At 34.7% G+C, this 25563-nt stretch overlaps 1 protein-coding gene and 1 pseudogene across 2 annotated transcripts in view; both read right to left on the bottom strand.

Annotated features, from left to right (window-relative positions):
- SMC1B (structural maintenance of chromosomes 1B) overlaps positions 1–25563 on the bottom strand; it is a 77727-nt gene that overhangs the window by 29266 nt on the left and 22898 nt on the right. For both annotated transcript variants that reach the window (XM_063075333.1, XM_063075334.1), the window contains exons 8-14: positions 25124–25206; positions 24056–24263; positions 20769–20954; positions 18583–18762; positions 9469–9615; positions 1022–1159; positions 622–738 (exon numbers count right to left, since the gene is read on the bottom strand). In XM_063075333.1, coding sequence (XP_062931403.1) covers positions 622–738; positions 1022–1159; positions 9469–9615; positions 18583–18762; positions 20769–20954; positions 24056–24263; positions 25124–25206 — 1059 coding nt within the window. The remainder of the gene's footprint in view (positions 1–621; positions 739–1021; positions 1160–9468; positions 9616–18582; positions 18763–20768; positions 20955–24055; positions 24264–25123; positions 25207–25563) is intronic.
- On the bottom strand, positions 22231–22349 carry LOC134361446 (5S ribosomal RNA; annotated as a pseudogene).

Here is a 25563-nt window from a genome sequence, read left to right as displayed (position 1 = left end):
GATATTTAACCTGGAAAAGAGATAATTAATGAGCTACTTGAGTCTGGTTTCAAATCATGGGATAAAAAGCAGAACTAAAAGCAATGGAAGGAAGTTACAGAGTGATGATGTGACAAATAACTCTTGGAGGATCAGAGATACCCAACAGTGGAATAAGTTAAATTAGAAATTTCCTGACACTTTATAAGCAGAGGCTAGATAACCAAATCTTTCTTGCCCCGAGAGCCAAGCACCATGCCTGGCATTTAACAGGTGTTAGAAAAAAATAACTGTTGAGTAAATGAGGAACCTTAAAAGTTAACGTAAATGTCAGTTCTCTACCCCTGGTGTCAAGGACAGTGGGATAAAGGAAGAGACTAATTTTTACAATGGGCAAGGAGAGGTTGGATAGAAGGGAGTGTGCACTGGTCACTGTCTCTTGAGATGGGCAATAGTGGTTCTCAAAAGATCCAAGGAAACTAATTTGGCAAAGCAATAAAACTTAGCTTACGTGTTGTTTCTGATAGGGCATTGTTAACTATCATCCTTTGCTTTAGCACATATTCAAGAAGTCCTAAATCTGGTATCTGGTCTAGAACTATATTCTATATGCCTTTCAGTAATAAATATAATATTTATGACCTTATCAATCTTTTCTTGAAATTCTTTAATTCTTTGTTGTCGTTCTTTGATTCCTTCGCTCAGCATAGAACACTGAGACTCAATATTTAGTAGATCACTTTGTAGCTGAGATTGTTCCTAATAACAAAAGAGAAAACATTTTTTAACGTGGCCATTTTAGTTTTATACAGTAAAGCCAAAAACATGATAGCTGTCTCTTAGAATAAAAGAGGAATCCATGAGTTAAGATGAATTCAAGTACAGTTGGATAACAAGATTAAGTACCATAAAGATAATTAAAGGACTATAATATTACCTCAATTATAAGGTAAAGAATCTAAATACATGATGCTATCTATATAATTCCTGAAACTCTGCTCTAGTTCTAATTTCCATCAAATTTTGCATAAGTCTGTAGTACCTGGTAAAAGGCAGCAAGGTGCTTCTTTTTAATCATCTCTAGTTCACGCTGTGAATATTTGAGTCGTGTTTGAGTTCCTTGTATGAGAGACTGTATTTGTTTCAAATCTGTTTCCTTGCGGAGTGTCTTCATTAAATCCTAAGAAGACAAATATAAGAACATTTTACAGTAGAAAAGCACTTTCACTTTTCAAAGTAGTAATTCACTGATTTTTTACATACAACTCCCTCCTTCTGATAAGAGACCTGGTATTTAAGTACATTAGCCATCTGGAGTAACCAAGATGCCATACGAACTTTTCGAAAAACTAATATACTTTCCAACAGGAAAGGACTAAGTATGAAAGATGAAGAACGGGGAGTGGACGTGTTGCCCTCAACACAGAGAAACGGCATCGGCAGGATCGCGTGACTCACTGCCTCACTTTCCAGGCATCCTTGTCTTTTTACCTGACTCCCCTATTCCCTTCTCCCTTCACTCACCTTATTACTAAAACAAATTAACTCCCTCATATATGTTCTCTATTTTTACTCCAAGTCCTTATGACATACAAGTACACAATGTGTATATATATTCACCTATATATGTTGGTTTTTCAGGCTTGTTTTGCAAATTTGGAATCATACGGATAGTGCTATTCTGCATTTTGCTTTTCTCACTCAATTACTCACAAAAGTCAGCTGATAAAGCTCTAAATTCATTCTTCCAATGGCTGCATATTCTTCCAGAGTGTGACTGTACCAAAATTATTCAATTACTCTCTTACTAATGGGCATTTACTTTGTTTCCAGGTTTTTGCCACCAGAAACAATACTACAACATACCTGTATGTATACCCTCAAGGTCTGGTGTTTTTATTTCCATGCAATAAATTCCCTGGGTGAAATTCATGGGTCAAAAGTTTTTTGTTGTTTTTTTTTAAGATGACCTGTAAAGAAATCTTAGCCCTTGGCTTGGTGTTGTCAGCACCACGCTCTCCCAAGTGAGCTAACCGGCCATCCCTATATAGGATCCGAACCCGCGGCCTTGGTGTTATCAGCACCGCACTCTCCCGAGTGGCCCTAAAACTTGTGTACATTTTAAAATCAGGCAAATTGTACAATTTGATCGCATTAAAATTCAAAACTTCTAGGGGCCAGCCCGTGGCTCACTCGGGAGAGTGTGGTGCTGATAACACCAAGGCCGCGGGTTCAGATCCCCTTACCAGTCATCTTTTTAAAAATAAAAATAAAAATTATTTTACATTCATTTTTTAATCCATCTAGAATTTATATGTGTCATAATATGGGGCACAAAATTACTTTCTCTAGATGTGCCAATAACATTAAATAATCTATCCTTTTACCTCTGAACTGAAATGTCATGTCTGTTACATACAAAACTGTCAGATATACTGGGCTCTATTTCTGGAATTCCTAGTTTTACTAATCTGTCCACTTCTATGCCAATACTAAAGTTCCCTGGTGGTCTAGTGGTTAGGATTCGGCGCTCTCTATGCCAATACTACGTCAACTAGATTAAAATCGTTTCTCAGAGTATTCTGTGTGCTGGCAGGGGAAGTCCTACCTCACTCTCTTTTATTATATACATTTTTTTACTAGTCTCAAGAAAATTCATATGTAAGAACTGAAGATCATTTTATCAATTAAAAAATCCTTGGTACTATTTTTAATTAAAATTGCATTCAAATTATATATCGAAGGTCTTCTAACCTATGAATACAGCATGTCTTTCAGTTGTTTTATGTCTTTCAATAAGATATAGTTTTCTTTTTAAATTAAAAAAATTTTTTTCATTGTACATGTTTATGGGATAGTTTGTTGTTTCAATACATGCATATATTGTACAATGACCTAATCAGAATAGTTAGCATATCTACCACCTAAACGTTTATTATTTCTTTGTGGTTATAACATTCAAGATCCTCTTTTCTGGCTATCTTGAGATATACTACACAACATTATTACCTATTGCCACCCTAAGGCACCAGAACTTATTCTTCCTATCTAACTGTAACTTTGTACCTGTCTACCAACCTTTCCCCAGTCCCCTGCCCCCTCCCTTTGGTAACCACTATTCTACTCTCTATTTCTCTCTCTTTTTTTTTTTTTAAAGATGACCAGTAAGGGGATCTTAACCCTTGGCTTAGTGTTGTCAGCACCACGCTCAGCCAGTGAGCGAACCAGCCATCCCTATATAGGATCCGAACCCGTAGCCTTGGTGTTATCAGCACCGCACTCTACCGAGTGAGCCACAGGCCGGCCCTTCTATTTCTCTTCTTTTGTCTTTTTATTTTTCTTAATTGACTCATGATAATTGCTTATATTTATGGAGTTACTGTGCCTTCACATTTACATTTATTCCTATTGGGAGCAGAATATTTTTTCCCTTTTTAAATGCAAAAATATAAACTATGCCTTTATATTCATAAGGGAAGTCAGTCGTTAGTTTTGTTTTTTGTTCTATCTTTATATTTAATATTAAAGTTATACTATCTTTGTAAAATGAACTGGGAAGTTTCCATATTTTTCATGGGTTAGAATGGTTTACATAAAATTAGAATTATATCACATAGACCTCAGCCAGCTATAAACTCAGTCTTTTAAAAAAAAATTTGTGGTAAAATACACATAAAATTTACTATCTTTACCATTTTTAAGTGTACAGTTTAGTGTTTAAATATTGAATGTCATGCAGTAATCTCCAGAAATCTTCATTTTGTAAAACTGAAACTCTAAGTCCACTAAACTACTCATTCTCCATTCCCCCAGCCCACTGTACTCACATGTACATACCACATTTTTATCCATTCATCCAGTGATGGACACTTGGCTTGCTCCTACCTTTTAGCTATTGTGAAATAATGCTGCTATGAACATGGGTGTACAAATATCCCTGAGACCCTGCTTCCAATTCTTTTGGGTAGACACCCCAAAGTAGAATTGCTGGATCATTCTATTTTTGAGGAACCACCATACTATTTTCCAGAGCAGCTGCACCATTTTATATTCTTTAAGTCTTTTTTCAGTGGTAGATCACCCAACTATCAGTGGCTTTAAATATATTGTTTTTTTCTTTCCTCCACACAAAAGCAGTGTAGGGTGATGCAGTTGCTCAACAATAGCACCAACTCTAAGTTTCTTAGTACAATGGCTTTTATCTCATGCCTGTTTTTCTCTTGGTGCAAGATTGCTGCTGCAGCTCCAGGGCTCTTAACTGTGTTCTAGGCAAGTAGAAGAAAATGCAAAAAGTAACACTAACACTTCCATTTATATCTCATTGGCCAAAAATGTCACATGGCCACCCCTTGCCACAAGAAAACTTGGGAAATCAACTTGTTTTTTATGATTCTACAATAGAGGCAGGTAAGGAAGGAAGAAATTGTGGATGGGGAATGGGCCAGCCAATTTCACTAATGCCTGCTACTGTGTCAAATGTCCCACATTTTTTCTGTCCAATCTTGGTAATTGATATTTTCTGAAAATAATTTCTTTCAGATTTTGTTTTTTAAACTATATAGTTATTTGCATCTAAGATTCTTTAAAGTTTTTTAATTTTCTCATTCCTGATCACATATGTTTGCTTCTACCTTTTCTTTCCTTCATTACGGTTTCAGAGTTTATTTTATTAGTTGTTCAAAGGAACCAGCTTTTAGATTCATTTGTCCCTTTTCTGAGTGGTAATTAATTTCAGCTTTGAAAAATAATTCCCTTTTATAGTCTTGTTATTTTGTGGTTGTTCTAATTTCTCAAGGTGAGTAATAAGTTCTCTTGTATTTCATCTTTCTTCTTTAATAATTAAGACATTTTACTCTTGATGTAGCTTTCACTGTGTCTCAAAAATAATGGTAAGGGGCTGGCCCGTGGCTCACTCGGGAGAGTGCGGTGCTTATAACACCAAGGCCATGGGTTCGGATCCCATATACGAAGGCCAGTTAGCTCACTGGGTGAGAGTGGTGCTGACAACACCAAGCCAAGGGTTAAGATCCCCTTACTGGTCATCTTTAAAAAAAAATAAATTAAAAAAACAAAAAAAATAATAATGGTAGGAAGTATATTCATCATTTTCTAGACATTTTATAATTTGCCTCTTGATTACTTCTTGATCCCAAAGCTACAAGTACACTTAATTTCTACGTAGGCAAAGACTTTTTTGGTCACTTTTTCTAATTTCATGAAATTATGATCAAGGTGACCTATAAAAATGTCTTCTTTTGAGGTTTCCCAGTGTGATCAGCATATGATCAGTTTCTGTAAGTGTTTCATGGATATTGTTAGTAATTCTTCACATTTATTGAGCACCTGTCATGATTCTTCACAGCTTACATCTTTTAACCTACTTAATCCCCTTAACAATGTTATGAAATAGGTATATTATTATTCCCATTCTATTGATAAGGAAACTAAAGCATAAAAGCATGCAAGTGACTTAGAGTCATACCACTAAAATGTTTCACTATAAGTTTCATCTTTATTAAGAAGTATTCTCATTTTAAATATTTAGGTGCTACGTGCTATAAACAGGTTTATAATGGAGAGCTTTGTTTCTTATCACATAACATCTCCTTTGTTCAATTCATTTAATAAATATTTATTGAAAGCGCACCATACAACACAAGGATTTTTAACTTTAAAGTTCACGTTCTCTGATATTCACTCCTTTTTTGTTTGTTTGTTTGCATTTGTCATGTGCTCATCCCATTATTTTCAACATTCAGTTTTAAGATGACTTCTTGTAAATGATATTTAGCTTTTTAACCTATGACAGTTTTGGTCTTTTAACGGGAGACTTAAATCCACTCATTAACCATAATGACTGATATACAAAAATTTTATTCCTTCCCTCTTTTTGTTCTTTTCATTCATGTTTGTTGGTTTGCTATTTGTTCTTGTGTTTAACACTTTGGTTTCACCTCTGTCCCTCCCACCCCTCAAGATTCGATCTTTAGAATATTCTCATTTCCTTTCCTCACAGATTCCTCACAGATGAAACTTTGGAACACATTTATATCTCTCTCCATTTCCAATACCTTGGTTTTGCTGTTAGTTTAGCACTATTAATTTATTATAATTAGGTCTATTCTAATTCTTGTGGTGCTTAGAGTACTTTCTCTAGTATCTTTGTCACACGGAGTATATGGATGACATTTCTCTGAATCTGCTTATCTGCAGATTCCTAAAAGGTAAGTTGTATCCTGGGTTATAATCCTTTTTCCTGTAGCTATTATTCCATAGTAGTGTCCAGTTCCGTTGCCTAACATAAGCTTGATTTTTTTAAACCTATAAAATTTTTTTCTTAAAAAATGTGTGGGGGAGGGTAGTTTGGCACTGATTCTATAACCTACTAATTCTATAACCTAGGCATTCACGAATTACACCAAGATCTGCATCACTGTAGCCTTTTCTCACCAAACTTACATGGGACTGGGACTGAGTGTGTCCTTTCAATGGTAATATTAAGGTTGCTTCTCAGATTACAAAATTTTTTTAAAAATTTGTTTCCCCTCGTCTGTGTTTCTTTTCATCCTTCGAGATTTTATTATTCTCAAGTCTCCTGAGTCTATCCACCAAGGCTCTATTAGAAGATTTCTTTATCATTGTAATTTTGTTCCCCTCGTTGAGATGCTTCTTCCATTTGGTCTTTCAGGTTGCTAATTTGGTTCTCAACAATGGCAATCCTCTCCTTCAATTCTATAGCTAAGAAATATTTTTAGTTCTAGAAAGTCTTTTTTTTTTTTTTTTTTTTTTTGAGGTAATGGGGGTTGGGGTGAGGGTCAAAACTACACTGAATCTCCTTAAAGCTCCTTTACTTTTCTGTTGTTGTTCAAGTTGTTGCCTGGCTCCTGGAACACCTCAGATGCTTTTACGTATTTCTTTGCCCAGTGAGGATCAGGTTTGGGTATTAAAGCACCCTAAAGAGCAGCAGCCCCACAAACTACTTGTTCAGCAAATAATTAGCTTCATGGGATTCAAGAAGACCAGGCATACTCACATGAGACAAATGTTCAATTTACCCTTAAAATCCCCATATGTCCTGATTCTTCCCCAAGTGTTCTTTACAGATGAAGAGGAGGAAGCTCTGCATCAGCTTTTCCCAGCAGCCTCCTCCAGAACCCAAGATATCATTCCCACCCAGCTGTCACTTGGTTCAGGTGAGACACACAGGTGGGAAGTTAATATGGACATGGATAGAACGCAAGTCATTTCAAGTTGCCAGCTTCTCAGAACTTTCTCTGGGCCTAGGCCTAAATTTATAAAATTTCTAAAAGCTGAATATTTCTATACCTTAGACTAAAACATAAAATGTGGTCTTATGCTTACAGAAAAAGATTAAAATATGTTAAGTAACTTTGCCAAAAATCACTATTGATTCAATCCTTGAGTTTTTGATTCAATCCTTGAATCAAAAATTGGTAATTTGTATACACAAAAGAAGAAAGCTAAATAGGAAAAATAAATTATCTGGAAGCATTCTATCAATTTAGTATCTAAAGTTGACATTTCAAGTATGTGGGGTGGAATTACACTATTCAACAAATGATACTTCTATAAAATGACAAGTCAATTGGTAAAAATAAGGCTGGATCCCAGTCATCAAAATAAATTCCAAAGGAATAAAAAAATGTAAATGTTAAATACACGAAAGCACCAGAAACATTATTGAATTTCTTTTGTGAGTTAAGAAAGAATTACATCTTTCTAAGCATGATATATTACAAAATCCAGAAATTACAACAGATTAATAAATTTGGCTACATAAAGGTTAAAAACACATGTATGACAAAAAAGAATAAAGTCAAGCATCAAACAAATAAATAGGAATAAACTGTTGATACACACACAACAAGAGTATCAAAAACACTAGGCTAAGTAAAGAAAACATGGGCAAAAACTTACTGTATGATTCCATTTAAATGAAAGCTTAGAAGAGGAAAAACTATGACAGATTGGGTTGCCAGGGCCTAAGGGGCCTACGGGAGGGGACTGACTGTGAAGGAGCACAAAGGAATGTGGGGGGGAGGGAATGTTGGTAATGGAAATATTCTATGTCATGGTTGTGGTGGTAGTTACATAATGACATACATTTGTCAAAATATATTCAATTATACATTTAAAATTGGTGACTGTTATTGTATGCTAATTATACCCCAATAAAGCCAATTAAAAAGTCAAACATAGAAAATATTTACAACATAAGAGTATATGACTAAGGGGTAATTTACTTATTATAAAAACAACTTAAAATAGTTAATAAAAAAAAACCTAATAGAAAAATGTGCACAGAAAATAAACACACAGTTCTTCACAGAAGAAAAAATTACAAAGAACCAACAAATGCACGAGATGTTCAACCTGTTATAATTTAAGAAATGAATATCAAACTAGATTACAGTTTTCTATCAATCAATTTGACAAAGATTAAAATATTTACTAATACCCAGTGCTGCAATCTAGGGACATGCATGCCCCACTACAAGTTTTCTTTTGATGAGAATTTAGCAATATTTACCAACATTTTATTTATTTCTATTTTTGGTGGCTAACTTGTACAAGAATAGAACCCTTGACCTTGGTGTTATAACACTACACTCTAACCAACTGAGCTCACCGGCCAAATGTCTATCAACATTTTAAGTACACATATTCTTAGACCCAGAAATTCCACTTATAGAAATTCATCTCAGAGATATATTTATACAAATAAAGACATAATACCAACATGCATTTATAGAGTACTTCATAAGCCAGGAATTGTGTTAAGTATTTTATCTGAATTATTTGATTTATTCCTTATAATAACTCTAAAAGGAAGGTACTTCTATTATCCCCATTTAACGGATGGGGAAACTAAGGTACAAAGAGGTTAGGTAACTTGCCCAGGGTCATACCACTACTAAGTGGCAGTCAGGATTCAAACCCAGGCAGCTTGGCTATAGAATTTATACTCTTAGGTACTATGTTATTCTCCATCTCTAAAGAATGTTTAATGTTGCACCATTTGTGACAGCAAAATACAAATCAATAGGAAACTGGTTAAATAAATAAACCCATAATAAAATACCAGGCAGAATTCATTAAAAAATAAAGTAACTTTCTATATGTGAAAATAAAAACATGTCATTTTATGGTATTAAATGAAAAAGCTTGTTGCAAACACTACTTTAGCAAAAATCTATTTTAAAACAAAGAAAATAAGAAAAATAATACATATACTTGCATATATGGAGAACATTTCAGGAGGCTAAGCATCAAACTGTGTTTAGAAAATACCACTGAGATATAAGGATGGGTAAGGGAAAGATTTTTATTTTTATTACATTCTGTATTATTTGAATATTTTAAAATTATAGGCATGCTACTTTTACTACCAAAAAATACCTCAACCTGGTTTAAAAACACACTAGCTCATTCCACTAGTATTTTATAACTTTTATGACATGGATTTACCTTCAGCTCTTGGATTAGCTGGCTTCTTCTGTCTCTCAGGTTCTTTAACTCTTTCTCATCCCAGCATCTAGCCTTGTATTTTAAATCACTTGACCCTCCAGAGATCACCCCAGATTTTAAAAATAATGTTCCATCAAGAGCCACTGTCTGTAAAATTAAAAATATTTCACCTTGAAAAAATGTACATAAAGAAGATAAAAATAAGGCATAATGTAGCAATTTGTACAGCTGAAAATATGAAGATGAGAAAAACCACTTACTATACTTTACTAATAAAATACGTAGTTCATGAAGTGACACCAACCAAGAAACAAACCACAAATACAAAACCCTTTTCACTAAGGCCCAAAGTAATTCTAGGCAACAAATTAACAGCAATTATAAAGGTTCGAAATAAGTTGAATATCAGTTCCAAACATATTCAACACCGGGAAGCAAAAACTAAGAATATTTATATTTAGTATCAGATAGTTTGCATTACATAGTCCTGTGTCGTGAGGAATCTTGTCATATATGTCAATGGCATATTTTGAAAATAGCCTTAATAATTTTAGGATACCAAAAACATCACTCTTTCCAAAATGGATGTGAAACTAGAACCAAGAAAAAAATTTAAATGGGGACAAGGTATATAATACAGCCTGAAGTTTATAGTCCTGTTAGCAAGCATATGCTTTATGGAGTAAATGAAAGGCTCCACTGCTTCTCTGCTTCTAAATTGTTCTCAATAAAGCTTACTTTACCTCTACACTTTCTGTGCTAGTGATGTGTGTATATGTGTATGTGTCAGTGTCTCTTATATGGCAATCTTCAAAGTCCTTGTGTGGTCCAAGATGACTCCTAGAGCTTCAGCCATAGTGTCTGTGTTTCAAGAAAGAAGACAGGAAGGGAGAGTCAGGGTAAAAGGGTTATAAAGAAACTTTCCTGGCAGGCCCACCAATGAGTACCATTTACATCCAGTGGCCACACCTAGATTGCTACACAGTGAAATCAAGGTCCATGAGTAAGGGAGAAGTAGAGAGGAATATTAAGCAGGCAGTTGTCTCTGACACAGACAGGAGGTAGCCAGGGAAAGGGCAGTGGTGGCATGTGGGTGGGAGAGGTATGAATGCATAAAATGGATTGTGCATGAGTGTGCACGTGTCACAGGGATGGGATGGGGAAAGAAGGAATGAATATAAAAGGGTTTGGAATTCCTGGACGAGTTAAGAAACAACTTAGAGACGAGGCTAGTAGACAGGCCAGATCATGGAGCTCTTTGTAAGCCATCAAAGAATGTGGATGGAATTCCATTGAGGACTAGAGGAGCTTATAGAGGGAGCTGAGGAGGACTGGCTCTGAACACTCTGACACCCAACAGAAAGAGAGAAATGTCAGAAAGGAGCCTTAGATAGACCATTCTGGCAACTATTTGGAAAATGCATTGGTCCAGCAAAGCCAGAGATGATGGTATAAATTCAGCCAATAGTACTGAGGGTGAAGAAAAGGAAAAAGATTTAAGAAATATTTAGGATATATTATAAGAAGAGCCTGGGGATTGTTTGGAAGTAGAGGTTAGGAAAGACTCCCTGGGGAAACAATAGGATTTTGTTTGGCTAGAAGAGTATTATCAAGAATTGAGTTGACAGGCCGGCCCGTGGCTCACTTGGTAGAGTGCGGTGCTGATAACACCAAGGCCACGGGTTCGGATCCTATATAGGGATGGCCGGTTTGCTCACTGGCTGAGCGTGGTGCTGACAACACCAAGCCAAGGGTTGAGATCCCCTTACTGGTCATCTTTCAAAAAAAATAAAAAATAAAAAATAAATTTAAAAAAATAAAAAAATAAAAATAAAAAAAAGAATTGAGTTGAAGAATACAGAAGAGAGATCAAGATTTAGAAAAGAGAACGTGAATTTCATTTTAGACATGCCGATTATATAGCACTTGTGGGGCTAGTATTTAACTTATTTATAAAGTGCACCTTGACTTTTGTTAAAGAATTTAATTCTCATAGATTACAAAAAAATTATAACATGTTAATAAACAATCAGACAGCTACAAATATTAATTAAAATAAACGTAAGAAATTATACTCGGTGAAAAAAGAACAAAGTATAATTAATAATTTAGAATACTATAATTATAAATTCTAATATTATAACCACTAAATTCAATTAAATAAGAAAAAGATAAAATATTCAATATATGATATTACGGCAAGTAATTAACCATTTAGGGGAAAAAAGCTAATTAATACCCACATCTAACAATGCACATCAAAATAAATTCAAGACAAGGGCCGGCCCGTGGCTCACTCGGGAGAGTGTGTTGCTAATAACACCAAGGCCACGGGTTCGGATCCCTGTATAGGGATGGCTGGTTAGCTCACTTGGGAGAGCGTGGTGCTGACAACACCAAGTCAAGGGTTAAGATCCCATTACTGGTCATCTTTTAAAAAAAATTTAAAAATAAATAAATAAATAAATAAATTCCAGACAGACTAAAATTAAAATATAAAAGTGAGACCATTGAAGAAAAGTAAACTAAAAAAAAAAAAAACATATGTAAATATATATTTAATCTCATAGTAAAGACCCAGTTATATATATATATATATATAATAACAGCTACAAATATAGTTGATTATAAAATAACATATTAACATATATACTACAATACTCATTAGTAGTTCTCTATAGAGTATGGTTACCAGATATGGCAAATAAAAATGCAGGATGCCCAGCTAAATTTGAATTTCAGATAAACAAATAATTTTTTTGTATAAGTATGTCCAAATATTTTACTTGGCAACCATCTTAGGGGATGAGTTGTGTTTTTTTTCTTTTTGAGCTTCTGTTTTCCAAAGTTTTCTAAATTGAACATTTATTAACTTGTATTTCTGATACATAAAAACCAAATTATAACAGAAAAAAAAAATCTATGGGAGCTTTCTTGGAGAGAAGAGAGAGAAATATATCTAGAATTTTGAGCTAATAAGAATCTGCCAAAATAAACATAAGTTCTGGTGCCTACTCTCTCTTCCCAACTGTGATACAGGGGCAAGTCAATTTTGCCTCTTTAAACAGGGTGTACAATGATTTTCTGAAGTTCCTTTTACTTTATTGCTGCAGTGGCTGATGCTGTTGTTACTACAACTATTCACTATTGAACACAAAATGCACTGACACAATGCTTATACATCATTTGATTTGATGTAGATATTATTTCCATTTTACAAAATGGGGCTTGCCCCATCAAAACACCAATGACATTCTTCACAGAAATGGAAAAAACAATCTTAACCTTTCATATGGAAAAACAAAAGACCTTGAATAGCCAAAGCAATCCTGAGCAAAAAAAACAAAGCCAGAGGCATAACCCTGCCTGACTTCAAATTATACTACAAAGCTGTTGTAACCAAAACAACATGGTACTGGTATAAAAGTAGACATTCAGACCAGTGGAGTAGAATAGAGAACCCAAAAATCACTCCTCAGGCTTATAGCCATCTGATATTAGAAAAAGGCAATAAAAATCTACCTTGGGGAAAAAGATTGCCTCTTCAACAAGTGGTGGTAGGAAAACTGGATATCCACATGCAGAATGAAACTAGATATGCATCTCTCACCATACACTAAAAACAACTCAAAATGGATTAAAGTCCTGGGTATAAGACCCAAAACTGTAAAATTACTAAGGGAAAATATAAGTGGAATACTTCAACAGTTAGGTCAGGGCACAGGCTTTATGAACATGAGCCCAAAAGCACAAGCAGCGAAAGAAAAAATAAACAAATGGGACTATATCAAACTAAGTTTCTGCACAGCAAAAGAAAAAACCAACAGAATGAAAAGACAACCTACAGAGTGGGAGAAAACTTTTGCCAACTATGCATCCGACAAGGGACTAATATCAAGAATATACATAGAACTCAAGCAATTATACAGTAAAAAAATAAATGACCCAATTAAAAAATGGGCAAAGGACCTGAATAGACATTTTTCAAAGGAAGACATACAAATAGCCAACAGATACATAAAAAAATGCTCAACATCACTAGTCATCAGGGAAATGCAAATTAAAACCACATTGAGATACCACCTCACTCCAGTTAGACTGCCTATGATCAAAAAGACGGTGAATAACAAATGCTGGCAGCTATGGAGAGAAGGGAACACTACTGCACTGTTGGTAGGAATGTAAATTAGTACAACCACTTTGGAAAACAATTTGGAGGTTTCTCAAACAACTACAGATAGATCTTCCATATGATCCAGCAATACCTCTTCTGGGTATATATCCAGAGGAATGGAAATTATCATGTTGAAGAGACACCTTCACTCCCATGTTTATTGCAGCTCTGTTTACAATAGCCAAGATATGGAACCAACCTAAATGTCCATTAATAGATGATTGGATAAGGAAACTGTGGTATATATACACTATGGAATACTACTCTGCCATAAAAAAGCATGAAATACCCCCATTTGCAACAACATGGATGAACCTGGAGAAACTTATGTTGAGTGAAACGAGCAAAGCACAGAGGTATAAATACCTCATGTGCTCACTCATATGTGGGAGCTAAGAGAGAAAGGAAGGCAGGAAAGAAAGACCACAGTAGTCCCATGATCCAACACAGGGAGGGAACATTCCTAGGGCTACAAATTGAAGCTGAGGGGAGAGGAAGAGGGGGAGGGAGGTTGGGGATAATTGGAAGGGGACAAAGGGTACAAAAGCAATTTCTGGTAACGGGTATGTCCCTGTATGAATCTGGCCCCCACATCATGGGCAGGAGGGGAGACAATCAGCTTTGTATCTCATGAATATTCTAAATAAATAAATGAATGAATGAATGAGTGGATAGATAAACAAACAAACAAACAAATAAATAAATAAGGGACTTGCTTAAAGATATTAAGTGACTTGCCTAAAGCCATACACAGGGGCTACAGTCCAAGTCAGTCAAACATCTAAGTCCATGTTCTTAACTACTATGTTATACATCTCCTTCAAATCTAATAATGTAGTAGGCAACAATTCATAGAATTATGAATCAGGCTTTTTCAGTAGTTTTTCGGTACATAAAAATTTATTTCTTCTAAATGTTCATGTAGTCTCATATAACCTTCTTTCATTTGATTTACAGTCAAACTACTATTCCAGAAAAATAATTTTCCCCCAGACTGCAATTTCCTTAATATATAGTTCACAAGAGTTTCTCAGTGCCGTAATCCCTGCCTACCTAGGGGGTTACATTCTGAAAAATACCTTGGCTGGAACAACTGGATATCATATAAAATAAGGAGTTGAGGAAATTTTTAAATAGCATCACATAAAAGTTCCAGAGGGCATGGGCCTGCAAAAAGAATGAATTCTTTGGCATTAAAAACTTGTTCTGTAGGATAACCAACCATTTCCTGAACCAACTTCAATTGTTTCAAGAAATATTGTTCCAGTGTTATAGGATGGTGAAGTAGATTTCTCCTACAATTTTTGTGTTATGCAAATTATAACGTATTTTTTAAGTTGTCTTTTATTGGTATGAAAAATAATATACTTTAACATTTTATTTCTGAATGGGTAAGATATTCACATAGTTCAAATTTTAAAGGTATGACAGTATAGAGTGAAAAATGTCCCTGGCATTCCTGGCCACAAACACCCATTACCATCCCTAGACGTAATCAATGCTATCAATTTCTTGAGTATTCTCCTAGAAATATTCTTGCATATTATGCAATACATGCAGAAATTTCTTGTTTCCCCATTTTTACACAAATAGTAATATACTAAACACTTGTCTACATATTATTTTTTTTAACTGAATATATCTTGGAGATTGTCTCGTATTTGCACAAACGTAATGAGCAATCATTCTTTTTTAAGGTTGCATAGTATTGCATTCTATGAATGCATTCTTATTTTATTGAACTAGTATTGTATAGGTCTTTGGGTTGATCCCAGCTTTTCCCATTACACACAATGGTTCAATGAATAAACCTTGTGCACACATCATTTCATACAATGTAAATTTATCTATATGTTAAGTTGCTAAAAAGTACAACTTCTAGGAATTATCCTTCATAGAGCTGGTAGAAATTTACACTCTCAGCAGTGAAGGCAAGGCATCTTTTTTTTTTTTTGTCGTTTTTTCGTGACCGGCACTCAGCCAGTGAGTACACCGGTCAGTCCTATATAGGATCCGAACCCGTGGCGGGAGCGTCGCCGTGCTGCCAGCGCAGTACTCTACCAAGTGCGCCACGGGCTCGGCCCCAAGGCATCTTTCCCCATAAAATGTTATCAAACTTTTTGATGCTGGTCAATCTGACAGGTGAAAATAGTACTTCAGTGTAGTTTTAATGGGTATTTCCCATGTTACAAGTGAGGTTAAGTTTTTATGTTTCAGAGCAATTATTATACTTCCTTTTATGAAAACAAGTTTGTTCATATCTTTTGTCCATTTTCCCACTGTATTATTGTTCTTTCCCCTTGATTTGTAGGAAAATTTGTTATTTACTATGAGTAGCAAATACTTCCCCCAGTTTGCCATTTTCTTTTTTATTTTGCTCGTGATAGTTTTTGCCACGTGGGAATCCTTTATGTTAGGTGAATTTATCCATCTTTTATAGCTTTTGGGGTTTCTGTCATATTGTAAAGGCATTCCTGTCTCTGAGATTAAGAAAAAGTTTCCACGGTTTCTCTTAAAACTTTCATGGTTTTATTTCTTACATTACATTTCTAATCTATCTGGGACTTATTCTGATATATATGAGGTTTAAATTCAACTATATTTTATACCAGATTGTACCTATTAAAGTGGTACCCTGTACTTTTATTTGCTCTGTATAATGTGTGAAAATTTTGAAAAATGATCTTTTTGCAAATTATTCAGCTACTTAATAACATTTTTTTGCTCCATCATGTTAAAACGGTAAAACATAAATGTCTTTCTATATATATTTTAAAATAACAACCAACCAGTCTATGGGAGAAGGAAGCAAATAATTGCTGGTTAAGGGGAGTGAATGGAATAATTAAATATATATAAAGAGATTCTAGTTTTTGAAATTTTGGTACATAAATTTTTTAAATATTTAAAAATTGAGTTATCACAAAAATATGGTAACAAAACTGTAGCTAGCAGAATTGCTGTAACTTATATTATGTCGTTTGTAGATATGTATATAGTTTATATATACTATAGTTTATAAATAAACCAAAATATTTTGTGATATCACTTGCAAATGTTGGAATAAAGAAAATTCTAAAACATAACTTCAAGTTTATGGAAAACCAAAAACACAAATTGCAGATGTCAGATGATTTCTATGAAAATGTGACATCTATCCAATTGTTTTACGCAATTTAAAACACAGAAAATTCTCTAAAAGTTCCTGGAATATAGTTAAAATACAAATAAGACAAATAAAACATTAAAATTTTGAAATACTGATAAGAACAAGATACAACCTAAAGGGTAAAAAGCTTGTTATTGTGAACAAGCTAGAAACCATATTTGTTAAATAAAAGAATAAACAGTCTTAATGTGACTTCTTTAAATTTACCGTACAAATCTTCAAAAGTCAATTTTACAATTATACAGGTCGATCTTAGGTAAAAAGGTAGCAAAATAAGGAAGAGACTTTTTTTTTTCTCTTAAAGATAACCGGTAAGGGGATCTTAACCCTTGACTTGCTGTTGTCAGCACCACGCTCTCCCACGTGATCTAACCGGCCATCCCTATATAGGGATCTGAACCTGTGGCCTTGGTGTTATCAGCATCACACTCTCCCAAGTGAGCCACGGGCTGGCCCAGGAAGACACCTTAATAGTTCACTTGTTTTACCTGCTTAAATTTAATATGAAGAAATCAATGACAGTAATTACTAAAAGACAGTAATGTCCTTCTTATTAAGATTACTATTGATAGCAGCACCAAATGTATGAAAAGTTAATCATGTTAGATAAATTTAACACTGGAAATTCTTATATCTCATAAGAATAGCCTGTTTGCAATTCTGGACATTCCAGATTAAATGTGTTAATTGACTAGTAAACAATAAAATGACTATCATTTGAGAGCTATTTTCCAGGCACTATAATAGCATTTTGCATGTTATTACTTAACTTAATCCTCATAACCGCAGGAAATAGGTACTACCATTTCACCAATTTTAGATGAGAAAACTAAAATTAGAGGTTTAGAAACTTGCCTAAAGTCACATAATTACTAAGTAGCATCACTGGTCTTATTTCAGAGCTAATGCCCTTAGCACTACGTTATAATCACAAATGTAGTTAAAACAAAAAAAAAGTGACATAATTTGAGGAATTTAACATTGCTAAACTAAATACAAACTCTATTCAACTGAGAGTGAAACAATATTTATTTATTTATTTATTTATTTATTTTTAAAGATGACCGGTAAGGGGATCTTAACCCTTGACTTGGTGTTGTCAGCACCACGCTCAGCCAGTGAGCAACCGGCCATCCCTATATGGGATCCGAACCCGTGGCCTTGGTGTTATCAGCACCACACTCTCCTGAGTGAGCCACGGGCCGGCCCAACAATATTTATTTTTAAAACCAAAATTATTCCCTTGAGAGACTAGTATTCAGTAATCTCATTTCAATTGTGCTTTCATTAAATTCAAATATGATAAACCTTGAATGTGTAAAAGGCAGTTTCTCCATTAAGCTATGGAAGAATTAACACAGAATGAAAATAAGCACCTAAAATCTTTTCTGGTATACAAAAACACACGTACCATATAGGTACATGCAGGGAAAATCTGAGGTTCAGCAAATACATTTATTCCGTATAAAGTTAAAAAAAAAAAAAATAATAATAATAATAATAATTTCTTTTGGATATAATTACAATAAATCTATTTTCCAAAATGTAATTTAAGATGTTGGGGAATGCTACAGAAGTTAATTTTTTAAAAACTCAACTGAATATTACAAAAACTAATGAAGCCATAACCACCTTAGGTCTCATGTTGGTTTTCCTCATAATAGAGAACATACGAAAGCACATATATAATATTTGTTTGTGGAATATATTAGTCTTACAAATACTGTTTCAATTTATCCAAAAGTACAATCCAGTACAACCCATTTCTTACTTTCCGTCTTTCAGGTCCATCAAATGCAATATGCCTGGCTTCTTCCACAGTCTCACAGACAAGGCCATTTCCACACACAAATTGAATCACTTTCTTGATCTGAGGAAACTGAGTCCTTATGACATCAATCACCATTTTACAGCCTTTAATCTCCCTTAATCTTTCATTGATTGGCTTGACCTAAAAGGTTTAAAAAATACTTGATATATTAGATACACTAAAACTAAAACCAAATACTCATTACATTCTGTGTGACAGCAAATGACAAATAGTGTACACTTACATATAATAAAAGTTTGACAAGAACATTGTGAACTATATCCCACCATTGGCTCATGTAATATTAAAAATAAACTTCACGAAAAACCAGAAGACTTAATTTCCAGATTCAACTCTGTCACTAACTAGTTGGGACAAAACAATGCACGAGAAGTGCTCCATTTTCTCAAGAACATGACACCTAGGGGAAATAATTTCCTTTTAGATATGTGTCAAAAGAGCAGTACAATACTATGGAACTTAAAAATCCAATTTAGGATTAAATGATCAGGAAAGGCTAGAGACCTTCTTAGTCATGACTCTTAGGTTGGGTCCACAAACAGCTTAAAAAAGTGTCTGCAATGTATTAATGAAAACCAGCAAGTAAAATATCTCACTTTTGTGTAACAAAGCAAAACAAAGCAAAAATGCTACATACAACCAAAATGGGTACGTGTGCATGTGTTATATATATACACACATACACACGAGTATATATACTTAGGAATATACATTTACATAAATTGAGTGTATGGGAGCAATCTAAAGTAGTTACTATTAAGGAACTGGGCACTGAAAAGGGATAAGAATATTCCCTTTATATATTTGATATAGTGCAATATGAGATTTTTTAAAAAGGAGTTTGCCTTAAAAAAAAATCTCAAGTGAGGAATAAGTAAAACAGGATTTTAACAGGCAGATGAATTAGGGCTAAGAAGTTTCAGGAGGCAGAAGGTATGAGCAAAAGTGTATTAGTACAGTGGGCAACTAGCGTTTGCTGAGCCCCTCCTCTATGCACGCACCGTGCCAGGTGATTTACATGTAATGATTCCTTGCAATAATCCAATAAGGTAAGAATTAATTCTTCTACTTCATAGATGAAGAAACTGATGCCCAGAAAAATTATGAACAAATTAGTGAGAGCAAATTAGAAGTAGTGCTGAGATTCAAACTCAGGGCAGTCCAACCCTAAGGCATGTGCTGTTAACCACTATGCACACTGCCTACAGTTCAGGGTCTCGACTGCTGGATCAAATAGAATATCTTTGGTAGGCAATAAAAAAATCACAAACGATATCAATTATGATATGATAGAGTTCCTGCTTCAGGAATTTAGACTCTGGATATGTGAACATATCTCAACACAAACCTCAAGGCTCAAAATTTAGCCTGCCCCACCAAGAGCTGACACACTAGACTAAATATTCGCAATAGAGACTGAATTGACATTTCACCAACAGACCATATATCTTATCCATCTCCTGTCTAGATGGTCCCTAACTTATGATGGTTCAAGTTATGACTTGACTTTACAATGGTGTCAAAGTGATATACATTCAGTAGAAACTGTACTTCAAATTTTGAATTTCAATCTTTTCCTGGCCTAGTGGTATGTGGTATGATATACTCTCTTGTGATGCTGGCAGTGGCAGCAAACTGCAGCTCTCAGCCAGCCACGTGATCAAGAGTAAACAACCGATACTCTGCAGTGCACTGTGTTGCTAACCTATGACGTTTGGTAGATTAGGTGTATTAAATGCATTTTCAACTTACAATATTCTCAACTTACGATGGGTTTACCGTGACATAACTCCATGGTCAAGTTGAGGAGCATCTGTACTTTGCTACAGAACGAAATACATTGCTGGCTAGTATGCAGAGTGGTGCGCTGCTAGAGCAAAGGCATCAAAATCATCAAGATAGAATTATGACAAAACTAGATTAGGGAAAAAATGATGCGATATCAAGAAAGATAGCAGCTACTTGATATTATTCTTTGCCTGCCAATACATTAACACAGCCATTCAAATGACTGGCTAATTGGCAACGATGTTTTTCAGTCACTACCATAGTTTTAGGCAATAAAGACATACTTTAACAGACAAGATTTTATCACTACTAAATACCAAACATTACAAATTTCTTACCTCAAGGTAATCTAGAGCAAGGAATGTCTCAGGTTCAGCTCTTTCCTCCTTCAGAAATCGAATACAGTCTTTTGCTACCTTTTCAGAGGCTACAACAATGGCAACGATGTACTGGCCAAGAACCTTAGTAACAGCCAGCTGGTATTTCTTATGAATAGGATGACACAGGTCAACCAGTCTTCCGTACTTAGCAGGTTTCAAGAAAGGAGAGAAAAACAAACACATTAGTGAGGAACATATAATTTACTGTTTTCTAATAACAAAGCAACATAGACAAAAAGTAATTTATAAAATTATAACGTTGTAATTATTCACATGGACCTAAGTTTTATTATGAAATGTCCATTTAGGCATGTCACTTCATTTAAGAAAGGAGTAATATAGAGGGACTAACCTTATCAAAGTACTCAAATATTTTCTAAAACTATAGTAATTAAATAAAATTCATTCATTCCCTATTTATTGAACAAGAATCTATGAGGCACCTACTATGGTCAGGTACTGAGCTAGACACTGGATAAACATTATCGAATAAAACAGATACTCTCTGACCTCACACAATTTTCAGTCTAGTAAGGAAGAAAGAGAATCAATAATCACATGCAAGTACAAAATAGATCTAGTCACTGTGACAAAAAAGAGTGCTCTGCGAGTATATAAAAGAGACCAGGTTGGCCTAAAAAGTCAGGGAAGGCTTCCCATGAAGAAGTGTTATTAGAGCTAAGATAAGAAAATGGTCAAGAATTAGACTGAAATTCAAAAACTTTACTAGAAAATGTCTGAATGTCAACTATCCTGTATCAAAAGTCTCTAGAATATCTGAAGATTTAATAGTATTTCTTTGGACTCTCTTCCATTTACTAGGTTCTACTTCAGGAACACAATTTCCTTATGATAGCTCACCATAGTTTTTCATATTTATTATCTTTGCTCTAATTGTTTAAATCTCTTTGTTTTTTCTTTTCCATTAACCTGTGATTATCACAAGCCTTTCTTCTGGGTCAAGAATTTGATTTTCAGCTGTGCAGCTCATTCCTTGCTGCTTTAGCATTCCTTGCTACTTCTTATTAATTTATTTATTAGTCTATTTTATTTATTAACTAAATGCTAACTAATTATTATTCAGTAATAATGTTTGTTCTTAATTTGTTTTCTTAGCTCTGCGTTTTCCTTTTCATTTTATTGTTTTCCCTCATATTTGAACCTAGTTTTACGAATTCAAGCTCTTATTAAATTATGCAAAGTATAAAACACTTAATGGGGGATTTTGTTCTATAACCTTCTAGGCTGGACTCTTAAACCTCTAAATATTTTCCAATATTTTCTTTCCCTTTTTATTACATATACTTATAGCTGTCGCTGCCATAGTGATTCTTTTCATCTTGCTTAGGTTTAATGTGGGCAGCTGTGTTTATTTTCACTTGCTGTAATAACCTTTTCTTTTTCTTTTTTTTTTTTTTAAAGCCTACAATACCTAGTATTTCCAGGTGGTTTCCTATCCAAGTACTAACTAGGCCCAACCCTGCTTAGCTTCTGAGGTCAGACAAGATCGGACATGGTTAGGGTGGTATGGCTATAGACAGACAACTTTTTCTTGATTACCTTTCCCAAAGAACTGAGAAGGCTAACTTCTTTGAGCAACAGCTGATGGAATAAGTACTTCCTATTCTATCCACGTTCCTTACCACCTCAGAGGTTGGAGGGCAGGGTAAGTGAGAGCTCAGCTAAGGCTTTGTAAGATTACGCTTCGTTTGAATATCTGAGTTCTGCTCTTTCTTCTGACTTTTTAAATTAATATCCTATACCAAGGTTCTTCTACCTTGGGGGAGGAGGACAAATCCCATTTTGGAAAGAGCTTCAAAATGGCCTCTCAACTTAATGAGGAGCTGTAGAGTCTTCATTTTCATCACAGAGCCTGATTCACCAGTTTTTTAGTCTAACTCCCGCCAGTCAGAAGGGCAGAAAAATGTATATAAGTTTTCTTCTTGCTAGGTTAAGGTATACCAAGTGAGAGTTCTTTTTTTAAAAAAAAAAAAAAAGATGATCGGTAAGGGGATCTTAACCCTTGACTTGGTGTTGTCAGCACCACGCTCACCCAATGAGCTAACCGGCCATCCCTATATGGGATTCGAACCCATGGCCTTGGTGTTATCAGCACCACACTCTCCCAAGTGAGCCATGGGCTGGCCCTAAAATATATATGTTTTTCTTTAATCAGTTTTATTTTTATTTTTTGGCAGCTGGCGGGTACAGTGATCTGAACCTGTGACCCTGGTGTTATAAGGCTGTGCTCTAACCAACTGAGCTAACCGGCCAGGCCCAAGTGAGAATTCTTAGGAAATGGTCAACTTATCACTTTGGCTTATGCAGAGTTAAAAACAAGTAGTGCTATATTTCAATTTTTTTTTTAATCCTGGACTATCACCATTTTCTGAAGTTTATGACATTAGGTTGATCGGTTTTTGAACTGATATGTTAAAGTTTTTGTCATTTTGTTAGAAAGTGGGGAAAAAAGATTCTGTGACCCAGCTTTACTCCTCCATCATTATCCAGAAGTCAAAACCACATTTAAAAGTCAGAAAGTCAAAAAGGATACTGTAAAGAAGATGAAGATGGGTGGCCAGAGAGGTACAAGGAAAACCATGACAGTGTGTTACCATGGAGGCCAATGGCAGGTGTTTCAAAACAGATCAAGTGGTTAACAGTGTAAAATGCTGAAAATAGGCCATCATAAAATGACTGCACGGTGTACAATGATGTTATTGACAAGCAAGCCAGATGCCCCACCCGATACCAAAGGAAATAATGCAGTGAGGGTGACACCCCCAAGTAACACTGTATTTTTGGTTAATAAAATACATTAGCAATACTAGATGCATAGTTAGAGAATAAAAATATACCAATGACATCTCCTGAAAAAATATTTTTTAAAAAAAACTGAAAGAATGAAGAACATGAGGTTTGAGACCATGCATCTGGGAGGCCCAAACTACTTCATGGCACCCATGTCCTTTGGGGATCCAGGCAATAACTCAGACTTTTTGGGTACTGTGTTCATGTCTATGCTTTTCCCCAGTAATTACTTATCTATAGACACTACTGAAAGTAATTTACATTTTACCCTAATTATTTACTGTTATATTTTAAATATAAATTGTCAAGCATAAAACTTAAAGATTCCTGAAATAATTTTGCTTCCTAATAATGGTATATTTATAATTCCAAATAAGAATGTATTTTTTCAAACAGGAAAGCTTAGCCTTGTTTTAATTGTTTATTCTAATTACCACAGAATCTGGGTAAAGTCTTTTAAGGTGATCCAGAATCTCTGCTCTCTTTTGCTGACGTCTTCCCTCATGGTTATCAATTCCAGCATTCTGCAATTCACTTCCAATGCGATCCAATTCTTCATTAACCTCAGACATCCTTGATTTTGTTTTTTCAATTTCTTCCACTAGGGTTTCCTCTTGCTCCTTCTTCTCTTTCAAGCAATCCCTACATGATAACAACAACAAATTACATAGCAAAAAGAAAAACCAAAATTTAGGAATTACCAGATACAAAGCACTCTTGTCTAGCATTGCAGGCGAATGGAGTAGTGCTCTATTAATATTTAAAAGATAAAAAAATATAATACAATAAACCTCACACCAAATGAGGGCAAAAACAATTCTGATCATTCTTTGTTGATCGAAAAGATACGTATTTCTGCACACTGAAACATAACGATAGATCACTATAACCAGAGCAATCCTCATGAGCTTAATAATAAGGAAATGCCGATTAAAGAGAAACTCTTAGTGGCAGAATACTTGGGTTGTATGAGGGGTCTTCAAAAAGCTCATGGAAAGATTCATATTATCTTTTAATTCTATTTTTCCATGAACTTTCTGAAGTACACTTGCATTAGCTTTCATGACATAACCCACTACTTTTATTAAAAGTATCAATGCCAAGGGCTGAGCCCGTGGTGCACTCGGTAGCGTGCTGCGCTAGCAGCGCGGCGACGCTCCCGCCGCGGGTTCAGATCCTATATAAGGATGACCGGTGCACTCCCTGGCTGAGCGCCGGTCACGAAAAAAAAAAAAAAAAAGAAAAGAAAAAGTATCAATGCCAAAAGAAAGTTAAAAGTTTCACTACTATTATACATTTATATTTTCAAAAATTAAATATTTCATTTATTATGTAGTTAAGGATAATCTTTAACAATCTACAATGAAATAAAAAATGGAGGAAAAAAAGAAAAAACAGTGGAGGAGTGAGAACTTTATAACAGTGGGAGCATTCATTTGATGTACAGAAATAACCAGACACTTGAGAGGTAAGAAAGCTGAGTGTCTTTTTACTCTACCTACATGCATGTCTTTGTATACTCCTCCAACTTCTCTATTCGTTTTTCATGATCTTCTATTTGTTCTTTTATTTGTTTTAGATTTCCCTGAAATAGGAAAGGAAACCTAAAATCAATTACAATTCCTAACAAATTAAATTACGTGCCTAACACATACTATAACATTGTGAGCTGTTGTAAATTTGAAATACATCAAATATAACTATATGAAAATATTTATGAGAGCAAATTTTAATTCTGAAAGGGCAGTCTGGTATAGAGCTTTGAAGTTGCATAGATCAGGGTTCAAATCTTGACTCCACCATTTGCTAGACATTTGATCTCCAGCTAGCTATTTCACTCAGGCAGCTTCAAAGTCCAAGAGGATTATTTTCAAACATCTACACAGTTTTTATCTGTCCCTCAAACTAATTCATTCAATAAATATTTATTCACTGGCTACCA

Source organism: Cynocephalus volans, chromosome 12 (genome assembly GCF_027409185.1).
Source record: "Cynocephalus volans isolate mCynVol1 chromosome 12, mCynVol1.pri, whole genome shotgun sequence".
Taxonomy (NCBI): Eukaryota; Metazoa; Chordata; class Mammalia; order Dermoptera; family Cynocephalidae; genus Cynocephalus; species Cynocephalus volans.
This window is presented reverse-complemented; position numbering and strand designations above follow the sequence as displayed.